This window comes from Euwallacea fornicatus, chromosome 10 (assembly GCF_040115645.1).
Source record: "Euwallacea fornicatus isolate EFF26 chromosome 10, ASM4011564v1, whole genome shotgun sequence".
In the NCBI taxonomy this organism is placed as follows: Eukaryota; Metazoa; Arthropoda; class Insecta; order Coleoptera; family Curculionidae; genus Euwallacea; species Euwallacea fornicatus.
Window position 1 is genome coordinate 3,531,402 of NC_089550.1, and position 23,659 is coordinate 3,555,060.

At 36.4% G+C, this 23,659-nt stretch overlaps 1 protein-coding gene across 2 annotated transcripts in view; it reads right to left on the reverse strand.

Annotated features, from left to right (window-relative positions):
• Positions 1–23,659, reverse strand: part of LOC136341543 (nephrin-like) — a 151,880-nt gene that overhangs the window by 69,334 nt on the left and 58,887 nt on the right. For both annotated transcript variants that reach the window (XM_066286658.1, XM_066286659.1), the window contains exon 2: positions 11,298–11,351. In XM_066286658.1, coding sequence (XP_066142755.1) covers positions 11,298–11,351 — 54 coding nt within the window. The remainder of the gene's footprint in view (positions 1–11,297; positions 11,352–23,659) is intronic.

The window sequence follows — 23,659 nt, forward strand, 5'->3', positions numbered from 1 at the left end:
GAAAACTCTGCCGACGAGTGTGTCGTCAACTTATTGACAAACCGTCCCTTAAAAGGATGCCAAAAGACCCATGTATCGTTGCAACAAACATTAATAGAACAAGTTGCAAACAATAAATTATTAATAATTCCTTCAATGCCGATACAAGTACTGTCAAAGTGTCCATCGGATCATTATACGGAAATCGGAGCACCTACCCTAGTTGAATTTTCAACTGATTGTGAACTCGTTATAGAAGGAAAAACATTTATTAACAAAATGCAAATAAGTCAAGGAATTGCATTTATTCTACCAGAAGTTCAAATGGATTATGTGCCAAATGATCAATCATCAATAGTAATCAACCTCACAAGAATGGATTTTATAGAAAGCCACCATATAAAGGACATTATCGATCATCTACCACCCATAGAAGAAAGCCATCTAGATGAGATATCAATGTGGTCAAGTGCAACTCTTTGGACATTTATAATAATCTCAATAATAATTAGTATTCTTATAGTTAGGTATAAAAAGTTTTGTAATAAGAGAAAAACATTGGAAAAAACATATAATGAAGTAGAAAACACTAACAGTCAAACCCATTCCATTAAGTTTGCCTCTTAAGGATGGAGGAGTTATATCACAACAATTTGCTTAATAATTAAATAATAAGAAACTGCGTAGTGTTTACTACCATCTAGAATTTGCGATTAGAAAACGTATTACCCCTAATTGCGATTTAATATTAAGTTCATAATGTTCTGGAAGCCTTATGCATGGTCAGCATATATTTTAATATAAATAGGGAAAAACGTAGATTTAGGAATCATAATTTTTGTAACCGTATTGTTAGTTACATTTTGTGTTGTTTCCTGTAAAATAAATTTTTAAAAAATAGTTTGGCTGAACCTCAAACTTAACTACGGCGGTGTTTTTGTTCAATTGTGAGTAATTGCAGCACCTATCTTGCGCACAGCTTTCTCATATCCAATTGTTCGGCCAAAATACGATCTAGAGTACTTTTTGAAAAGCATATCGTCCAGTACATTTTTGTGGATTTTCAGCACAATTTCAAGATTGGTAAAATCTGGAGTGTCATTGGGTCGACCACTGCAGAATTTGTCTTTGCAGCTGGTATGACCGCGTTTGAACTTTGCCACCCACTACTCTCTAGTTGCTAACGAAGGACTGAATTTTCCCAGAGTAGAATCCAATTGCGCTTTGATGTTGGAGCACTAAAACCTTTCAAATGAAAATATTGGATTACGCATCGTTGACTAATTTTTTTCACGTTCACAAAACCTCTAAAAGCGTTCACTAATAATCACTCCAAAATAAACACAAATCAACGTAGCACCCTTAAACCTTAGACGTGAGCTTTTTAAAATTAGGTCTCGATAATAAGGGCAAATTTTTATCAAAAAAATTGTCATCTATATGTCAGGTCGGGTACTTCTGGGCTTACCTTGGTATATTTAACTCGATTTTTCAACATACCCAAACACGTGCAAAAATTGCAAGTCCCCATGGAGGTTTGATATTTTTCAAATTATTAAACAGAAGTAAAATGTAATCTTTTTAAAGCGAAAATTACAGGGTTCTTCTTAGTTCTGTACTATTTTACATACTTGGTTGAATAATCAAATTTCGCTAAATATAGCGAACATTTTGCTCGCTAGACTCTAACCTGAAACGAACGTTAAAGCGTTCGTTTAAAACGTTCACCAGTGGCCAAAATGCCTTTATTGCTTCGGGTAGTTAAAACCACTAGATACGGCCAAAACTAATCCACGAAAGAACTCGCTCACTTGCCGGACTAAGCACACAATGATCGCGTTTGCCCCTTCAAATTCGTGACTACATCCGTTCCAGTCACATTTGCTTTATTGGGTCCATCCAGTTATTATTAGAGGCGACAGCTCGCATTATCTTCCACTAATGAATTACGTGATGTTCTCGATTCTGCGAGCTTTGATGTGTGGGCTTTCAAAGTTGGCTACATTGAACGACCCAACCCGATCGGATTTACGATTTTAAATGCCTTCGGATTAACCGAAATTGGAAATTTTGAGCTGGCATGGGATTACCGACCTGACATTTGTTTTCATATACGTTTCTGAGCTCTCCTGCGTAGTTACTTATACGTTTGACGTATTATCTAATCCCACAAAGTAATGCTGCGTGAAACGAGTTTTGGGCGTAATATCAATTACACCGCCCGTATTTCAATGAAGGTTCTAACGATGCAATTATCTACCCTCACAGAGTCAGGCGGGCTCTTCCGCGAACTCAATTTAAATTTATATTTTCAACCTCTAAATTTCGCGACAAGCTTTAGAGCGTATAGACTTTGGGAAAGACGAAAACTTACTTATCGTATATTTACTCAACCATTAAAACTCAGTTAGCAAGTAGTCCCGCTAAAGGGAACTTCCACGAAACTTTAAGAATTGTGGTGTGGTCTCCATGGTACGTGTTCCGGCTTTTGCTTATCTTTCATTTATTAATGCTTCCAGCGTGTGGAAGTATAAACAGTTTCCTGCCAACTTTACTGCAGCTTACTTACTTATGTCTCTTTAAATTGCTTCCTTGTGTAATTATCATCCGCAGGGTTAAATACCGCCAACATAAACATTTATCTTTATAAAACACCTTTTGTGGCAACACTGTACATCCAGACCTTGTAGCCACATTGCTGGTTCGCACATACAGTCCAGAACATAATGCATTGTGACACAGACAATCGAGATAACGCGGGCGTCTATCTTAATAATGCAGAAGGAAATGGCCTAGTTATTAGCACTACACATTCACCTGTTATTGCACATACCACACACCGTCGCTATGTCATTTAGATTTTAAATGGATAAGCTTCCCTTTGGACAAAGCCCCCGTATAATGTGCCGGTGCTTCCAAGTTCCGGCGTGATATGCGCTTAACTTTGTATCGTTAAAAATTATGTCCAGAACAATTAGGGATTAACAGTTTTTGTTAGGCCGGAAACACATTGTTGATTTTCATAATAGAAGACGTGTCGGATTTTTTAAAATAAAATTCCCGCCCTTCATCACTTTGTTACTGTTTGAATACGTTATGAACGGGCGAACAATAGGATTAGGGCAGTAAATAAAAAGTATCTATCGCAAGATTTTATCTTAGCTGAAATCACAACATCTAAAATTTGTTTTGACCTAATTCTAAATTGTTGTTGGTGTTCCTGTGATAAGATTTGAGCTATTCCTTTTATAGCGGCAATGAAGTCAACCTGAGGAACATGTTTGGGAGTGACAGAGTAATTTAAGCCTTTAGAAAGCACAAGAGTTCCAGTCTCAGAGAGGCGTTTGGTTGGACCGATTTGTTACTCTCTTTGCAGCTACGTTATCATTATTATTCAATGTTCGAATTTCCTTATTGGACTTACCTTACCTTATGGTAAATTAGATTTTTCTGAGAAAATTTCTGTTCAATACATCCAGTTATGTAGGTGTTTTCAATGCAGTCTCACACGTGGTTCGAATCAGTTATATAAACTTCCGATCATAACTCACTTTTATGGCAATCGAATTTATGTCACACAGATGGATATCAGGTCTCAAATTATGATACAACACGTCCCTTCAAAAAAGCTCGTATTGGAATTATACGTAATATCCACTCTCTGAGTGCACACGAACTTTTTTCTAATTTAGAGGCAATTGAATGGGTAATAATGCCCTTAAAATAACACATTGAGGCCGTACTTTCCCGCTTTCAGTCGAAATACCCTAAACTCCCTTGATGACTGCCTTCGAAAACAGAAAAAAAGACCTCTCTAAATGTTTTTCGCCATTAAGTTATTTCCTTTCTCAGTCCCTATTTCAAATTTCGTTCCGAAGAAGAAATGAGAGTTACATTAAATTCCTATTAATATTTCAAATAATTAGGAAATACCTTTGGAAGAGAGCCCGAGCCGAAAGAAACTGAAACTTATCACCGGTTTCAGCACCACTTCGATCAAAAACTTGTTAAACTTTCATTACAAATTTAAAACAGAAAGCATTAAGCGCAATTTGTCAAAAGTTTAGAAAGCTATTTGTTCTGGAACCATTGCTCCAGATTGGAAAGTTTAAATAGAGTTGCGGTTAGTTTGCTAATAGTGGAAGTGCAATAATTAAAAGTGGCTTTTTAATAAGGATTTCGGATCTCGCTTGCATGTAAGATTGATCGAAACTTCTGCAGCTTCCGAAAACCAGTCTAAAAATTACTTCTTCACAATTTAATCTACACATTCCCAAGTCCTTTGAATGTAAATGGATAAAAATTTGCATTGTAGACTGAGGTATCGTGCTCCATGTCAAAATAAATAATACGCCACTAAGGTAGCATATACATTGTTTTCTAGGCCATTTGTAAGGCTTTCTTACTTTTATTTTGTTCTTTGGAACGTCCTAGATACTGGTTGCTAAGCCTTTGGCAATAACTATGGATATCCCGGATAAGATAGATAGCCTGGCTTACTTTAATGCGTTTTTACATAGACACAGTGCGGCGGAGAGTTTTCTTAACAGAGTAATAAATGAAAGCCTAGTTCATTAACAAAACCTTCCAGGCAAATTTAATTCATTTAACTCTAAGTATATGGAATTAAGTCGCAGACACTTGGGGAAGAAAAACCTTTTTACAGTCAGTTCATTACTGTGAGTGCGCACTTAGTTCCTGCATAATTGGATCTCCCTGTGCCTAATGAAGCAAAATTTCTGCAATTTTTTAAAAATTGTAATCCCCGGTATGTTAAGTTCGCCTAGTCAAGGGCTTTTAGGCTGAAACGTCGTAAGTTAAAACTTACTCGCCATAAATTCGGCCCGTCTAGCTACGAGGTATATCAAATGCATTTTTGATGTCATGAAGAACACGGGGTGTACTTCAAGAGACAGCAATGCTTGGGGTGCAACTTTGAGGTTTAATAATTAAACTGGATCCCATTGTCCCAGAAGATTCTTTACTTGATGCAAGAGTTTGTTGCGCAATGAACAAATTGGGAAAGGGAAAGTTTCGAGCGCACAAACGCAAAACTTCCAATTAAAACCTTGCCAGAAACATTATTCATCCTACGAAAAAGTCCCGTTTTCGTGCCCTAATGCCCAACGTTTTCATATTCATACATAGCCTGAATGAAAACGTATAAACATTTGCATTACAAGCCGAAGCATCGTGCTTTGCCACGTAAAAATAAATGATATGCCACAAGGACTTCATGAGCTTTGTTTCCTTGGAAAGCTTTTGGCGGGCATTTATTTCGAAATTTGTGTAATTTGAAGGTTTGTTTACCATGGAATTCTATGAATTAGGAATAAATTGAACAGACATAAAACGAAAACACAAACTGAAGACGGGAATCATTGTGCTTTGGAAGTTTCTAAAATGCAAGGGCGTAAACAGAATTGAAAGTGCATGAAATTGTCTAACTTTGTATAAGATGGATGACTTAGCTTTGTGCTTTTGTTGAGAAGTTTGCTGCTTCCAGCGACAAAGGAAAAACTGATTCCGTAGGAAATTGCGGAAATTTTGATATAATCTACTCATGATCCTATTGGATAGATTGATAAAGAAGTGAGTGCCGACATTTTTTTTTTATCGAGAGGTAAAATTCCGCATTTTTCTTATACAGTGGCAGTAAGTACACCAATTTTGTCAACCACCCTGTATAAATTAAAGTTTTGCGTCCAAGATATTTGACATTTTTCGTACCATTTCGAATAAACAATTTTGAAGCGGACGAAAGACTTCAGGTCCCCATATCCTAAGCTTCAACATTAAATCCTTAAGCCACGCAAGTCTCCGTTCACTATTTTTTACATAAAGATAGTCGTAAATTAACAACAAGCAAACGAAGTTAATCCACGTATTGAGAGGAAAGTTGACCCAGTTTAAACCAGAGTTTCCTTTCAATTTCGGCATCCTGTCCATTCACAAATTACCTATGGAGAAATCTATGACCATGAAAGTCCTGTCTCTGAGATTTTTGAGATTCGTGGATAAAGGAGGTTAGAGTATCCAACGAAGTGCATCTCTAATCGAGCAAGGGACATATCCCAGCTTCATCAGCTTCCCATTAACTTACGCATGCAGACGGAACGTGGTCTGATTTACCCCCTCAATTTCGGAATGGCAAAGAACGCATCTAGGATTCATTGGACATATAAAATATTATGGAAAAAAGCATTCCCCACTGTGAACCCGAGTATTTTAGACCAAATGAGCTCAGTCATGTGAATCGGATTGCTGTGAGCCAAAAAAGAATCAAAAGAACCAGGCCGAACTGCTCTTAAATTTGGCTCAGTTTCAAACCGATGTTTCTTTCATATTTAATATAATAATTTAATCAGAGCGTGCTGACGAAACACGAATTAAAGCGGCAGGAATTAATTCGAATTAAAGAGTTGTGGAAGAAAAAAGCATTAAAACGATCACCCTTGGTTTCTCAATAATGAACCTTAGTACCGAACTGAGTGGCCATAAATCTGAACGTGGAGTGATATGGCACAAGAACATTACTTAGTTTTAACCCCAATTTCCCTTCAATCTGAGCATGATGAGAGCACAACATCCAGTGTCAGCTCGTGTTTACGTTCAACCTTCAACATGAGCTTACGTTTCAATTTCCCTTCCAAAATTGCCATGCTCGTGACCGACTTTAGTGGCATATTTGCTTTACGCATCCGTTGAAATGAGGTACTTTGAACTAAAGTAATGGGGCATGATCGTGGCTGTACCAGCCGACTTCCAACACCGAGCATCAGCCAAGAACACCAGATTGATGTACGTACCAAAAATCACACAAACTTCCTCACCGGCTAAAAGTATTTTTATTTTCAACTTGCTGCTCCTCAATTTCAAAATGATGCTTCCTCAAAACCACCAATCGAACCAGGTGAGGGAGTTGTAGAACAATATTGCTGCTGAGAAAATAAGAGAATGTTGACCTAGATGACCTAATATCATTTGGACAACGTAGAATAATAATTACTGTTATTCCCAACATTTACTAATAGCCTACAGACACATTTCATGCTCTTTGGTAAAAGAGCACTTCAATCGGCTTAAAATTACATATTTGCCTCCCCAATGCATGATATTGAAAAAATTCCCATCGATTCTACCACTAATGAGCTTCGTTTAGACTTCGGCGGGTGCAGTTGTTATTCTCTACATTTTGGAGTAATGCCGACTGACCACTACTAATTACTACATTAAGTTGTGCGTATGCGAGCTTTAAGCATGTGGAATGGGGCAATTTAAATAACGTTTATTACGGTTATATTTTATGTAGGTAAAAAAGGCTATAATAAATAATAGCCCGTAAAACGTTTGACATCAATAAACATTTTAAGAGGATCGATAAATTTCAGGTGTAGCGGACCTATTATTTGCAGCGATACCTCCGAAACGGGTAGCAGATAAATAAATTATCTCGCGTCGAATACAATTTGGAGTTTTGCGAATTTATATGCGCATATTTTAATTACGATAAACGAATACAAAAACCTGTTATTTACTTCATTATTTGGAACCACGATTTATGGTTTGGGACCGGCAAATACCCGAATAATCGGAATTATATGGGAGATACCAAGAATATTTTGATTATAACGTAAAACCAAAATGCTGCAGCAAAACACAACAGCATTTTTATATATCAAAAATGCTAATATTACAAACACTAGAGAATAATTGTCGAGTCAGTGTTCCCTTGATAAACGCTGGCGCAAAATCAATTATAATTAGGTTTTCATCCCTATTTGTATTTTATTAATTCTCGTTGCATGGCTTCACATAACATCAAATTTATTTGAATATTTTATTTCGTATATCGACGGTAAACTTATTACTGTGGTTTGCATGGATACACATTGCACACACCCCCTGAATTTCTAACAGCCAGCAAAAATATCGCAGTTTGTTTTTACAACAAAGCCCCTAAATCCCCCGGATAAACAATAAACTTTCTAACTCTGTGAGGGCTTTAAAATTGGGTTTGGAAATTAATGTTTATAGTATAAGGATAAGAGAGTGACACCGAGTTTTAATTAATTTAAGGGGTAACTTCATTGTCCTCATCGTTTAGAGACGGGCATAGCAGGGAAAGGGGTATTTTTGTTTTAATTTTTATTAATATTAGCACATGATATGCGGCTTTTCTTTCAGTTGGCTAAATGTCCGGCTAAGCTGTTTTAAATTCTGGGCCCCACGGGGAGTTGCATTAAACTTACTGATGTCGGATGTAGGAATGGAGATGCCAAATGACGACTCGAGTGTAAGTTGATTCAACTTGAGCCAAGAACTTATGAAGTGATGAGGGACGAGAGTTTAATGCATATTAGGTAGTGTGGTAGTTAAGAAATTCGTAGTTTAATGACCCGGAGGTCATCGCGTAAGTTTATGTGGCTTATAAGGTCCATAGGTGTTCCTCACATGTAGGCGGGAATAGGATATCTAGAAGGAAATGGTTGTTGGTCGTGACTTCGGTAGGCGAGTCAGGTGAATCAAGGGACGTACACACATTTTTATGTAAACATTTAAAAAGGTGGATGAACTTCGACAAACATAAAACTGAAAAGAAAAAGGTGTTAGGGAAAGGGGCGTGATACCATTAGTACCACATTGCCGCGAACAAAATCTACGGTTGGCTTTACAGAAGAAGGTTCCCCAAGAAGATTCTACACAAACAGTTTTATGCAGTTTCTTCAAAGAGTTTTTCAGCGGATTTTTAAAAGTTTTGGCATGCGGACGTTTTCGGTACAAAGCGAAGTTTTTTCAGATCCGATCGTCGATGTTTAGTTTTCGGTGAAGTTGTAATAGTGAGTGTTCGCGAGTGTTTGACTTTACGTTAAAACGAAGGTACGGTGCCGTATTTTCGAAAAAAGAAGTTCCACCGTCGGAGAAAATTCTATTTGTGCCACTTTCGATAGTGATCAGGTTGAAAGTTATTTGAAGTTAACGCTGTGTACCGAAATTGGATTATCGTTGCAAGTAAACAGAAAGTTGCGCTTTAACAAGTGAAACATTATTCTACGTCCGTATTTTGTACTGATATCGTATTGTAATTTGTGCAAAGCTACAATAATCGTGTCGAATAACGGAGGTAACGTTCTATAGTACTATTTCGGAATGGTCATTTTCACTGCTCGAGACAGTTTTCACCATATTCCACCTCTACTGTAACGCATCTTTCATGATGGTTCTATGAAGATTTAACCGCAAACAATTATTAATTACACCCTAATCCCCTTATTAATATTTCCATGAATAATTTCCAAGGTTATATTAAAGGAAAATTATACATTCCGCAACTCCATTAGGCATACGTTACTCTACGTGGCGATATTGAATATTAGATGATAATATTGTTTGAAAATGGCGGGCTATATTACCTAGGGTGGCACAGCTTACATTAACCACCATAATAATATCACAGAGGAACTTCTCTTCTGCAAGGTTTGGGAAATGTATAATTTACAAAGTCCATAGAAGCCGGTTTACGTAATTCCCATGACAATCCCCTTCTTTGAGCTAAAAAATAAATATTTTGATGCTAGTTTTTCGTACAGTTATATAGCTTAAAGCAATTACTAGTATGCTTCGCTATGGGATACTACTGGAATAATTTTATCTGTTGGGAGTTTGAAGCGCGCTTATTTACATTTAAGAATTTTTCATCAACTTTCTTTAGGTAGTCGGAACGTGAAAATAGCCTTCGTGGGGTAATAGTGTGATTACGCCCCATATGGAGCGGTCCAGCTTTCTCTATAAAGAACAAACGTGGAAATTTAATAAATGTTGTCTCGAACGCCAGTCTGACAACACGTTACACACAAAAATGGAATTTCTTCTCTCCGAGGACAAAACGAATGCCTCGCCGCTTTAGTTCTAAGCACTTTTAACTCTTATTGCTTTCTGGAGGGAATTTAGCTCTGCAGATTTTATGATTGTTCTTATACAGTGCTCGGCTTTCCCCCGACAGTTTGCCCTCGCAAATATTTATCCGTGTTGCTTTAACTGTTCCACGAGAGGATTGCTTAACAAACAGTTTGCATCAAAAGTGCAGAGAGGAACTTGAAACTGTCTCGAAACATGCAAGACTTTCATTAGACTTTGTTTGTTTTGGGGACAAACGAGTTTCGAGGGCGAGCATTTAGCTGAGGACCGCTGGCGATTGTAAAATTGGATGCTTATTGCGATTTGATGAAAATTGCGAAATAAATATTCGGTTAGTGTGGACTATTCAAATAGCAATCTGCAAGAAAACTTTTAAGAAAAGCGAGAGTTTTTGTTTCAAACTATCGACATGATTTTTAAGAGTTGGCTTTATGTTTATTCGTGTGCAAAGTCCTCAATTTGAAATCATCAATAATACGCTGGCAAAGGCAGCTGTCAAGCTCATAATTAAATGAACAATTGTATCAGTAGTAAATCAAACGTGTGTGCCTGTGCCCATGCGATCTCATCTGGAATCTAGAATTTCTTGACGTGGAGAAAATCCCTGAAAATGAGATAAAGAAGAAGAGGAAGAGAATGATTACTCTTAAATTAATTTTCCAACAAAGACCAATCTAGAATGTTTTCTCTGTCAGTCACAGTAAACCAAATCCTGAACCCAAAGAGGGAATCAATTTACAACTCGGCCAAGTTTGCTCTGTAGCGCTGATTAAGGTAGGGAAATCTCAAATGACCATATGATAGTGAATTGGTCCAACTGTGCCATTGTAATGCACTAGACAATGAGAATGTGGGGCAAATAGATTCGCAAGCAAACAGTTGGTTCTCGGTTTGCATATTTGAAGCCGAAAGTTGACTTTACACGCGGAACTAACGTGAGGGGGATAAAAGTTTGTAATGAGGAGGGGCTTTGCATAAGAGGGATATGCAAAATTTAAAACAACTCGTACTTCTGGTTTATATCAATAAGAAAGAATTTTAGGCATACCTAACCTGGAAACTGCCCCACTATATTATTGACCAAGATCTATGCTATTTTACGTTTTCTGGTCAAACATCGACTGCCAATGTATAATAACGAAATTCCCAATAACGAAAATTTCCAATATAATATTGCATCCCTCTAAATCAAATACAGCTATCTAGTGTCTATATCACAGCGTGTAAATCCATCCAGCAAACAAAGCCAAATTGAATCCTAACGTAATGAAACAAAACGCCCACAAACAGGGATTGTAATCAAATATACAGACACGTGAAACAGCTTATTATCCCTCTGTTTTTGTTACTGTGTTTTAAATCGATTTTAGCTTTATTGTGATTTTCTTCCCAATACTCACGAGTGATTTGATGATGAGATTCCGTATGTTGTAGGTAGATGGTTTTGGTCAAGCCTGGAAAGAACATGAAATTATTATTGGTTTCAATGAGTCTAAAAATGTATTAATAAAGTTTTCTGGGAAAACAAAGGCAAAAAGCTTCTTAATACCTAGCGATCCCGTAATTAAAATTGATTAACAATGTAATCGACAGATTGCGTGATTTATAAGGATTTTATGAAATGCCTTAGGCCCTGATACTGCTTGCAAAATACAGATACACAATTCTACAGTACAGGTTTTATTATATAGGTTGTGTAATTACGTATTGTTGGATTTTAATTAAGTACAAAATTAACTTCCATCTTGTCTCAACATTTTCACGCTGTCCAGTTCTTTTTAACAAAGACAACCAGGGCCGATTTATCCCTGAGGGTATTTGAATAAACCTAGTCGGACGTGAAATCCCATCATGCTTCAAAATGTTTGCAGGCAAACGAAGCGCGAAAATAACTTGAGGCATTCGTCAGAGCCCAATGGAGTTGTCTTACAATGTTGCTTTCGACAAATAGTTGCGTGCCTCGTCTGAATTTAAAGGAGAAATTCCACGATATTCCATGGAAAACTGCACCGAGGTATGGGGAGAGAGCGAGTGCCGTAGCGAATTTCGGGAAATACTCCGACTAATTAGAGGAATAGTTGTTTAAGCCAGGTATTCGCTTCCCCTTCGGAGCTTTCAAAACAGAAAAGTCGGACTTTGCATATTGAAAGTTATGAAACTTGCCTGCACTCTAAATAGCTAAACGTTCGAAATGGAAGAAATATTGATGTAATACATCAATCAGAAACTGATCAGATGGGACTGCTTCAATAAGCACGCCGATTAAGGCCAAGAATTTTCTAAAACGCGTCGCTAATTATTAAATAGTTAATTAGGAAAATAGTTTCAGAAATACCCGATCCAACGTATCGATGGCGATTTTATGTTATAAATTTGCCTATATTACCAAGATCTAACCTTAAAAATTTTATGACCGAAGTTTGAAGGTGCTCCGTTGATTTGTGTTTTTTTCGAAGCGACGTTTAATGAACGCTTTTAGAGATTTTGTGAAGTGGGAAAAATTGGTCATCGATACATGATCCAATATTTCATTTGAAACGTCTTAACCCATCCAACATCAAAGCGTAATTAGAATTCACTCTGAAGGAATCTAGTCCTTCGTTGAGGACTGTAAAATATTACGTGGCTGAGTTTAAACGCGATCATACCAGCTGCCAAGCCGAACTCGACAGCGTCGACCCAATGACATTCCAGATTTGACCACTGCGGAAATTTTGAATAAAATTCGCAAAAGTACACTGGAGGATACACATTTCAAAAAGTACTGTACATCACGTTTTGATCGAACAATTTGATATGAGAAAGCTGTGTACAAAATGCGTTCTGCAATTACACACAATTGAATAAAAACAGTGTTAGGGGGATGTTTTAAGGGAGTGTTTGGCAAGTCTTCGCAGCAATAAAAAAGTGTTTGTACGTCGATTCAAAATTATGGATGAAACATGGGTCCATCATTTCACACCTGAGACGAAAGAACAGTCCAAACAATGGACTCAAAGGGGTGAATCGGCTTCAAAGGAAGCGAAAACTGTTCCCTCAGCAGGAAAGGTAAAGGCGTCAGTTCTTTGGGATGCACGTGAGATCATTTTTCTTGAGTATCTCTTTAACGTAAAAACAATAAACGGAGAATAGTATACACATTTATTGAAGCGTTGGTGCGAATAAATTAGAAAAAATCGACCGCATTTGACGAAAAAGGAAGTCTTGCCTCATCAATACGACGCATCAGTCCGCACTTCTGTCATCGCGATGGCCAAAATCAATTAACGTGGTTTCGAGCTTTTCCTCACCCACCCTATTCGCCAGATTCAACCCTCTCCGATTATTTTCAATTTTTAAACTTTAAAAAATGACTTGTTCGAAAGAAATTTGTAAATAATCAAGTGGTGGAGTCCAAGATTGATGTCTCTTTTGATGAAATATTCGAAGCTTCTAACTATAAAAAGGGCATAAGTCGGAACCGGATACTATATGGAGAAATAATGTATTACTTTCTAATTGTTTTTCCTTTAAGTGTTAGGTCGGGTAATTCTAGGACCATCCTCGTACATAGATTTTTCCTGTTGAGAAATTTAAAGAATTATTCAAGATTCGGCAAAAACTGGTTAAATTTCCAACTGAATTATTCTTCCTACAAAACGTACCGCGGTAAAACATGCAGCAACAATGAATGCTGAACCGCAAGCATTTAAACTTAAATCAAGAAACTTTTAACTTTTAGGCGCTTCATCGATCCGAGAACACGCTGTATATTCTAAATTATATATCAAGCGTAGCTGTATATGTCGGTTGAAGATTCGATTTAGACAAAAATCTTCAGCTCACGAAATTAACTTATTGTGGAAAGTTTATCTCCCTTCCCGAATTCGTTTGACAGCGTCAAAGAGCACTTACGAATTAAAATTCCATTAACTAGATATACAAAACCCTATATTACTTAAAAGCTATCTAACGAAGTCAAATTATACCGGCTACTATATTACTAATGAGACGAAAACCACTTTTCCCTTTGGAATTAATAAAATCCCGCCCTAATAAACATGCCAGGCCTTCGCTAAAAGTAGGAAGCGTAAAACTAATGAATGCAGACGGGAAACTCCCGATTGGCACTTAATTAATCCCGGAAAATATCCCGGGAGTTTGCCATATTATATGCGACTTAAAAGTGTGTTTCATACACATTAAAATTATCCATCAAAATGAGGCGTGTTTAGCTTAAATTGTGCGGGACTGGGTTTTCGAAAATATGTCACGCAATATCAGTTACATGAAACAGTGGAAAGCATTATATCCAACAACATCCGAAATTTCATTAAAATTTAACGACTATCGTTAGCATAATAAATTATGAAATCTAATCGAACATATGTATTAATCTCCCTCTATTCGATTCAGTACTTAATTGAATTCGGAACGAAATCATAACACAACCATAACAATTTCAAATAAATGTCTGCGCTGCCATCAGTACAACAAATATGTGTGCCGTTTTGAATTATATATTTCCGAAATGAAGGACGATTAAGTTTCTTTTGTAAGCTATGAATGTTCAAACCTTAAAAATTTCTACTTCCTAACAAGGACACTTTCCAGGGCGACGTAAAATTCACTAGAACTGGCTGAATGTTTCCACGTGGAAAACTTTCTTCCGCTGTGCTATTATAAATAGCATCTTGCAATTCCAACTTTCAGTCGCGCGTTGTACTTCCTACTCTTTTCAAATGCTGAAGCAAAATCTGTTTTGCTAATGGAAGGTTTTTTCATGGCGGAAACTATATTTCCTGAGGTTTTTAACAAAGGAAGGGCAAAAGCATGCTACTGCATAGAGCAAAATCTGTTCAACATGACTGAATTAAAATGCGTATATTATATTTTCTAGCAGAGAGGAATATGGCTAGTAAATTACGGGGAAGGTTGTTAGAAAACTTCACGCCTCAATCGCTTCCCTTAATAATATAGTGTGGCTTTGATTTTCTTCGCACTTGAGAGAATTTCCAGTTATTCCCGAAACTATTTTCTGATACCCGAAGCATTTTTCCACGATTTTCCATGCCAAATGTAAAATATAGCAGTAATTGAAATGAAAACAAGTGTTCGACCTATTGAAAACAAGTACAATTTCCATTTAGACCCATAAAAACGAGACCATCTCCCCTTATATCCACATGACCCAAATAAGCCAGCGGGGCAAAACTTTCCCATTAATTCCCACAAATACCATTATTCAAAACCTGTGAAATCGGGTTGCTTTTTGTGCATTATTAAGTTAGACATCGGCATAACTTCAAGCTGTCGCATACCTTTAAGCAAGATTTCCAACTCATCGATTATTAAAGCCTCGTATGGATGGTTTTCCTACTTTCAATTTATTTCCGTATACAAATAGAACTCGCTTCAGTAAACAATTGGAAGCACACACATAAGACCCCAATTTATATTGGCAATACTTTTATGCCGCGGCTTTCAAAAATGTAAACTTGTTAAAAGCGATTTGGGGCTTGCCATGGGAGAACGATATGTTTGACCCAGATTGTTGAAATCGGGCTATATGTGCGGGTATTTTAGTAGCTGTTGAGGATGTATCGATGCTTTGTCGAACTCACTGGATATCGACGAAGAAATTAAAAAATGATTTAGGATCACGACATCGATGGGAGCAATGAATTTAACGTTTTTTCTTATATTTAAAAAATTCTTGCATGGCAGATGATTACAAAAACATGGCTCAGGTACTTGCTCAGCGTCATCAATTTAAAACTTATCATATGAGACGTAATTTCTCACCCGTCCAGGCTATTAGGACGTAATCGGTCCTGTGTTGAATCCAGATCGTGTGGAAGCTAAATTTTCATTCGAATCAATCACCGTCAATAGACAGCTTTCATGTGAATAGGTTCCCTTCACGGAGATTTAACAGGTTCAATATTCGAGAACAGGGCCAAAGCAATTTAAGCTCAACTTGTCTGTCTTGTTACCTCAATCCTAAAATCATTTCCTTATTAAAACACCAAGAAAATTCTTTAACTTCGTACCTAAACTTATCATCGACGAAATAATCCCTCTTCGAAGGAAGTTTCAGGTCCTAGCTTTCAAACCCTGCGATATCCACAAAAGACTGCTCTAGTTACCCTAATCCTTCACGCTTTCGACAAATAGTTCTCGCCCCAAGTTACGGAAATTTCGAAAAATAACCCTGGGGCATAAAGGGTGCTAAGGTGCAAATTTTGCCATTACCAGCACATCACTACCGGGTGATGTGTATGTTAGGGAGGGTTTACTTGTCAGAAGTTGGAAGCCGAAATAATGTGCTTCTTACCTGAATGGAGGTTATTTGAGCTTTTAAAGTTTTAGAGAAGATTAGGTTTTCGATAAAGTGCTAAAAATTGTGGTTGTGGGTTGACACTGTTTCTGTATAAAATTAGAATTGAGTTTGGTTATTGCGAAGCGAAGTCTTACCCGAGTTTTTCAAAGATATTACTTGAAAGACGGTATTGTGGTCCAAGAGCTCGTCATCGTAACATCTATTTACCGGTATTGTGATATAGAAACTCGCTGATTATATTTACTTTGCGGAATTCTGATTCATCTTATTAAGGAGCCACGTCGCCAAGGTTCGCTTAATGATTCTTTATGCGTAGGTGTACCATGGCTCTACTAAGCAAGCCATCTCCATTAATAAAATCGATAATAAAATTCAGCTGCAGAAACAAAAACGATAGAACAATGATGAATTTCATTGAGATTTTCAAGCTAATTACTGGTATTGTGGTCCAGGCAGCCCTGCGTCATAAATCATGTATATGATTACTAGGACTCAGTGAGAATAATTATGTAAGTGCAAACTGGATGACTATTGTTTTGCTAATCCTGCAGTCCAGATTCTCTGTCTGACGGAAAAATGGTTCGTTCGCTAGATGGCACGTCGTTACATTTTAACCTACACTGCAAAATGTGGAAAGTAATTATCTGCGAATTACTTGAATGCGTGAAGCAGAAGTTGATTAACTGCAAGCGAGAACCCTAGGTATTTAGTTTGAAAACTGTCTGGGCCTTATTTTAATACCCCGTACACATTATCCAGCTATTCCGGGCGAAATAAACGGCTCTGACGACTTGAAAAGCGCCCGCGAACAAAGTTTATTTCAGGTTTAATGAAAACCGTTGTGTTGTTTTGTACAAAACCCATATCGTGATCACAAAAAGATACATGATTGAACGGCATGTTTATAATCGAACAAAGTGGAGATTCGAAAAACTTTTTTAATTTTCCAGGAAACAATGCGAGGGTGCAGACATGCGAATCTCGCGGTAGTCGGACGTAATTACTTTCAAATTAGTGAGCCAGGGAAATTAGTGAAATTTTAAATCTGCGGTCTGTAAAATTTCCCACAGACGTTGATTAACTGCAACTTTGGTTTTGTTTTCCGTTGGAAATAACTTTCCTCAAAATTTCGCTTTAATACTCCCCGCACTCGATATAAATATTTTACAACCTCTCTGTTGATAAAGTTTATAAAGCCATTAACCTCGAAACCTTACTGCAAATTAGTGCCACTTCAACTTTTAAATTTTGTTTGCAAGAAAATTGCCTTATTCCTGCTGGGCTTTATAAAACCAAACTTTATATGAGTTTCCCCTTACAAAATATAAACTTTCCCGCATGTCTAGGTAGATAAATATGACATGACAATGATTCATTGGGATGTTCTCACCGAACCATAATGGTAGCGCACGATAAAATCGTTTGAATCATTCGAGCTGATAGCCCAAACCAAAAATCAGCTTAAGAAAATATATATCCAAGGTTATCATAAAAGCTTCTTCCCGGCAGTTTACGCTGAGATTTATCATTGAAAGAGCAGATTCATATATTATTTTTAACCAATCCGATCAGAACGGGAAAAAACGTAATAAAATATACATTAGACAGTTCGAAAACCGACAGGGGCAATAATAGAGGTATCTAAATAGAATTAATTTGACTCATTTATGCATTCATGCAATACATAGACTGTTCAACGTTAAAAAAAATTAATTTTGAAACCATTAAAAATAATGGTCCAATTTTTGTTAATAACTCTAAAAATGATGGAGAGGTATAGACAAATATACGAAAAACTATTGTTGCTTGCCCGTAAATTCGAAAAATATAAAATAATACACAATGCGGATCGATTATTAGAGTTTCAAGATTTTAACGAACATCAGTTTTAGCTTGGGTGGGTGAAACAAATTGTGAATATGCATCTGTCTTCCAAAACATAGACAAATTTATAGACACATACAAGTTATGGCGCAACGATACTGGAATTGATCAATACTACACATGACCTTTTTCAATCGAGCATAATTCGCATTCCGAACAAATATCAATGTAATTGCACTTTGAATGGCACGCAGCAGGAAAAACCTGAAAATGCTGTAACGCTCGTTATTCGAGTCTTTTAATGAAACCTCAGTATCAATATTATACGTTTTCCCAAAAATTTCGGTTCGTGTTTCCACTTCTGCCCACCAGAAAAATTCAGCTCTGAAATTATCACCCGAAACAGGGAAAATAGTGTTTCATACGACCGGAAACAAAGAAAGCTTGAATTTACTATTCAAACGACTTCATTAGCGCGGAGCTGCAACAAAGAGGAATACTAAATAAATTACTATATGTAATGCGGATCATTAAAACCAATTATATTCAAATTATATTGAATCATTGATCAAAAAGGTGGCTTAATGTATATAATTATATAGTACAAATTACTATATTATTTGAAAAATGTTTCGAAAACTAAAGCTTAAACCCCATATTAACATATAAATATCTCAATTAGATACCACCAATTAATTAAACGTTAATGGGAATGGACTCATTACCTAATTACTATATGAACCCTCCATTTACCATAAGTTATCCCCGCTTTATAATATTATCCCGACACAAGTCGCTGTTGGGGGGATCTATGCAAATTGCTACAACCAGAGAAAGCTCTCAACTAGTTAAGAGTTAGAGAAAACTTTAGGCAAAGTTAAGTTTCAATAGCGGAATATTTATTTATGTTGCGGTTAGGAAATCCTCAGAACTGGCTCGTCGAGAATGGCATTATTCGAAATTACTTCTGTCTTGCATTATTTCTGTATTACAATTGCCAATAAGAAGGATTAGAGCGAGCAAAAACTGGAGAAATGCAGCTTGCTGTCAGAAAGTTTGAGTTATAATATAAAGTGTATCGGGATCACAGAATTGATATTTTATTTCTTGATAGAAGCAATAAGTATGCTTTGCAGGAATATAAAAGTCTTAGTGAGACGCTGAAGATATTGAAATTTTATGCACTGTGTACCAGGACGACCGAATTGATGTTTCATAATTGATAGCAGTTATGTTTGTTAACTAAAGCTAAAATTATTAAACGGTTGATTAAACGAGTAATTAAATTCAAACACGAAGTAACCCGGTTTGTTTCGAATAGCGAAATTTCCTATATTGTGTACCATGTTCTCAGTATTGATATTTTTCTTAAGTGACGTGGGTTTAGTAAATTTGTTGTTACACCATGGACTATATTGAACACCATAACTCGAATTGATTTGAATACCGGGACCACAGAAATAATACTTCGTTTTTGAACATAAATAATTCTTTTAATGCCTGATCTCTCACAATATTTTTCAGAATCTCTAAGTATTGTACTGCGACAACAATAGCGATAACCTGCTCTGCATGTTACATGTAAAAGCCGACTAAAGAGTAATCCTATAGGAATGAAGTAATTACCCTATTACCCTTCGATGCAGGCATTTACAATGAATTATCGAAGTTCATAATGTTATCACAGGGACCTGGCTGCTTGTAAGCCTATATAAATTGCCTCGGGGAACTTGCACGGTAGCTACAACGAAATTTATGCTAGTAGGGAATTGATTACCTAATTTATTGGAAAAGCCTTAAGTCATTCTTACTTACATAGGAAGAGTTACTGTTTTTCATAAACGACCAAACGATTGATATATTGCTAAAACTTTTCTCATTATTGGATGTGACTTAAAAATGCGAGATAGAGAAGTTGAATTTCAGTTACTGCAACTGTAAACCTGGTATTGCTAACTAGATTTTCAGTACCCAACAAACATAAACGTTTATATTTTCCTTAAATGAAGTAGTCCATTTTTACAATCCCAATAAAGTTTACGATCCTCAGAACATTCCAATATTTTAAACTCTTCCCAAGAAGCGGGTTTATGTCTGGATAACCTTGCGAACTAATATTATGCAAGTGGCGCACTTAAAATGCCTTTGGTTTTAGTGGGGACGAGGAAAACACCCCTTGAAATATCGAGGGTTTGTTCGGTTGAAGTGACGTGTAAGCTTTAATGCGGAACACAAAGCAAGAGAATCGTTTTGTTAAGATCTATAAGGGAACTTGAAGAGGATACTTGAAGTTACGATTTTAAGCCTGCTTTTAGCTGCAATATTCTGCATTCAGCCAAGTTTTGTGTAATTTTGTCAGCTGACTACAAATATTGTGGTCCAGGAACGTTCTATATGAATAAGATTTAGAAGTGTCTATTTCACCCTAAGAGGAAGAGCATAAGCTTACTATATCAGGCACAAATTCCATTATCGTAACTAGTTGAAGTGATATAACAGATACAAAATTGTTTAAATTACAATGCACAACTGATCCAAAAGGTGATCATTATTGCGGCGCAAAAACATTTTAAATCCATCCCTTAGTTTATCTTTGATCTTTATCAAAGATGAGACCAATTTGTAGAAAATATAAGTACCTTCTGTTACCACCAACTCTTTCGTTGTGGGTTTTCCTTTGAGGACAATATTCAGACTTTGTTTGAGAATTTTCCAACAAATTAAACATAATGAAATTCGTTTTTGGAGGGAGAAAGATTTATATCCCCCAAAACGCGCGTAGGAGGCAATATTACAATAATTCGTGCTCCATCTGCTATTCAGCGCAAATTTATAATTCATATAATTGCCGCCGTACCGTAAATATCATGCCCTTAAGCGAAACTCATTGAAATATTAAATATCCTAGGGAATGAAGAAAGCCAAAAGCTTCTGTTTTTGGGGGAAGTTTCTTTTTTGTTTAGCACCTTAGTCAGACACATCAGTATGTCTGCTTGAATTAACCAGGAAGAATCATCTTGCCGGAATCGTTAAAAGGCTTTATAGATTCTTTTATGTCAAGTTTTACGGCCCAAAAACTTATATCCGAATTCGCTCAAAGAGGTTTCGCCATCGTTATAAAATTTCATTTAGCGACTGCTGCAGTAATAAAGCTCAGTAATTCAGCTTTTATGATTTAATAATTCTGGAAGATCTTAAATCTGACTTCTTCCTCTGGAAAGCAATATACCTACATAACCATTGACACGTTTCTAATTGCAAAACGTTCTCGAAGATGCGTCTACGACGCTAATAAATATTATTAAATCATACTCCTGGAATTGTTTCCAGGGGGAACACTTCTAATATTTCGAAGCACGGTGTTTGAATATGAAGGGTAAAAACAATAAGCCGTTTTAATTAAGGTCGTTCCGTTGAACAAAACATCTTCCCCGTGTTCGTTGTAGTATTTCGAAAATGGTATTTAATGCGAAATTAGCCTAAAGGTTTTATGCCGGTAATTAGCCGCCTTTGCTCTGTTTGTTCGGTGTGTTTCCCCTGCAAAGTTCGTCGCAAAATTAGAGCTCTCATATCAGACATATGCGAATTGAAATTTGAGATGCTTTCAGGAAGGAGCTGAAGCAAAAATTAGCATAAATGTTTTAACTAATAAATTAATTACAACTGAGTTTTGAACGCTTTAACCATATTCAAATAAATAACGTTGCAGTTAAAAATATGGCTGCTATTTTTAATTCAAATTGCTGCCAATAAACATATGTTTTACTAAAGAGTACTAAATATCAAACAATATCAACCAAAAGGGAATTTATACTTTTGCATATTTTGAAACAGTTGCAATTTCAGGCTTTTTGAAGGGAATGGATTTTAACGTATTCGTATAATTTTGATTTTAAATTTGTTGCCCCCTTAGAAAAATCTATCTCAGTACTACGACAATGTTTAACTTATTTGATCGTTTTCGTATACATGTAGACCTAACTTAAATTATATACAGAAACAAAATAAATAGGAGAAAATATCTATGTCGCGATGCATTTTTATCAAAGCTTGTGTCCACTGTATGCGGTTATGCCGTTTTATTACATATACGACCAGTAAAATATCGGTTTTGCTGTCCCCGATTTAAGTAAACACGTTACGATTTTATTTCAGTATTTTCATTAAAAAAATCAATGTTTGCAACATTTAAGCAAATCAAATAGAAAAAGTCATTTATTTTCTGTAGTTTGCATGTTGACACAAGAAAAAGATTATATATAACATCGTATAAGCTTGTCGATATCGAGTTACAGGCGAATGAAATATATTATGGTTTAGTTCCACATGGAAAACAAGCTGCGAAACAATAATAAAGTGACTACGACCATATAAATCTGAAATTCTAAAATTGCAGCAGATGTGTAAAATTAGTGTTTACATACGAAAACATTTATTTATAACATCTGCACTAAATAGAAACCAAAGTATACTGCGATTTCAATATTGTGATCCTTCTACAAAAAATCTGGCTTATTCTAAACTGAATTCAATCACGCCCTTTCGACTTAATCGCATGATATGTATGAGGAATCTTGACACCAAGCTTAATTCGACATGTATTTCAAATGAAAATAGCCTTACCAACGAGTTGCTGCAAATGTTAACTTAGCAATAGAAGTAATGTCAAATCAAAAATAAGCCACGTGTAGGGAAAAGGGCGTCTCAACATTTCTCCAATGTGAACAGTTGCTCCAGGCCTCATACTCAATGATATCTTTACACATTTCAAGCTAAAATAGAACTACTCATCTAATAATCCTCCATCAATCTTACGGACCCGGTACTAATTTATAAAGGTACCTTGGAGTAAACCGAATTTAACCACGTCGACCGAATATTCCACATGCAAAAATGAGTTCTGAATGGTTAACCTCCAAGACCTTTTGCCCCAAATAATCCACTGAATGCTTGCATTAATCGTTTTTCAGATGTCTCAACGACAATAACCCAGGTAAACAGCATTAATTAGTCCTACACTGCTTAAAACAGCCTTTGCAAGAGACTACAAAGCAGATATTTGGGCAGAGAACTATTGTACACAAGGTGTCACTTTATTAATTGTTGGAGAGAGGCGGTGCGAGGTTTGACTCGAACAATAGATCCTTGCTTTGCTGAGTTTAGAAATTTATTGTCGGTCTCCACTATAAGCCCTGTGTTAATATTCCAAGCCCTGAAATAACAAAGCAATCGATACGGTTGTCGCCGACTTATTAGACTAAAGGCCAGAGCTTCAGCGGTATTGAAATAGCGATAGAACGAATTCCACGGTTAAATACTATTTGACAGTCTGAAAGTTCGGTGCATGTGAAGGAAAAATTCAATAATCCCTACATAAAACACGGAATTAAAGGCACCCTTCCTATATTATATCATCCCTTTGTTGCTCCCTCGCCAATTGCCTCTTCATTATCCGCAAAACTCCTTATTCTTAATTTGTCTACGGTGATTCGCTCTCGTTATTTATGTTGTTTTAACACCCCTCGATCATAAATTTTTATGAGGGTTCCCACGTGTGAATCGCATACCTTACATATACACGTGACTAGCACGAAAAATTCGACCTACATAACTTAC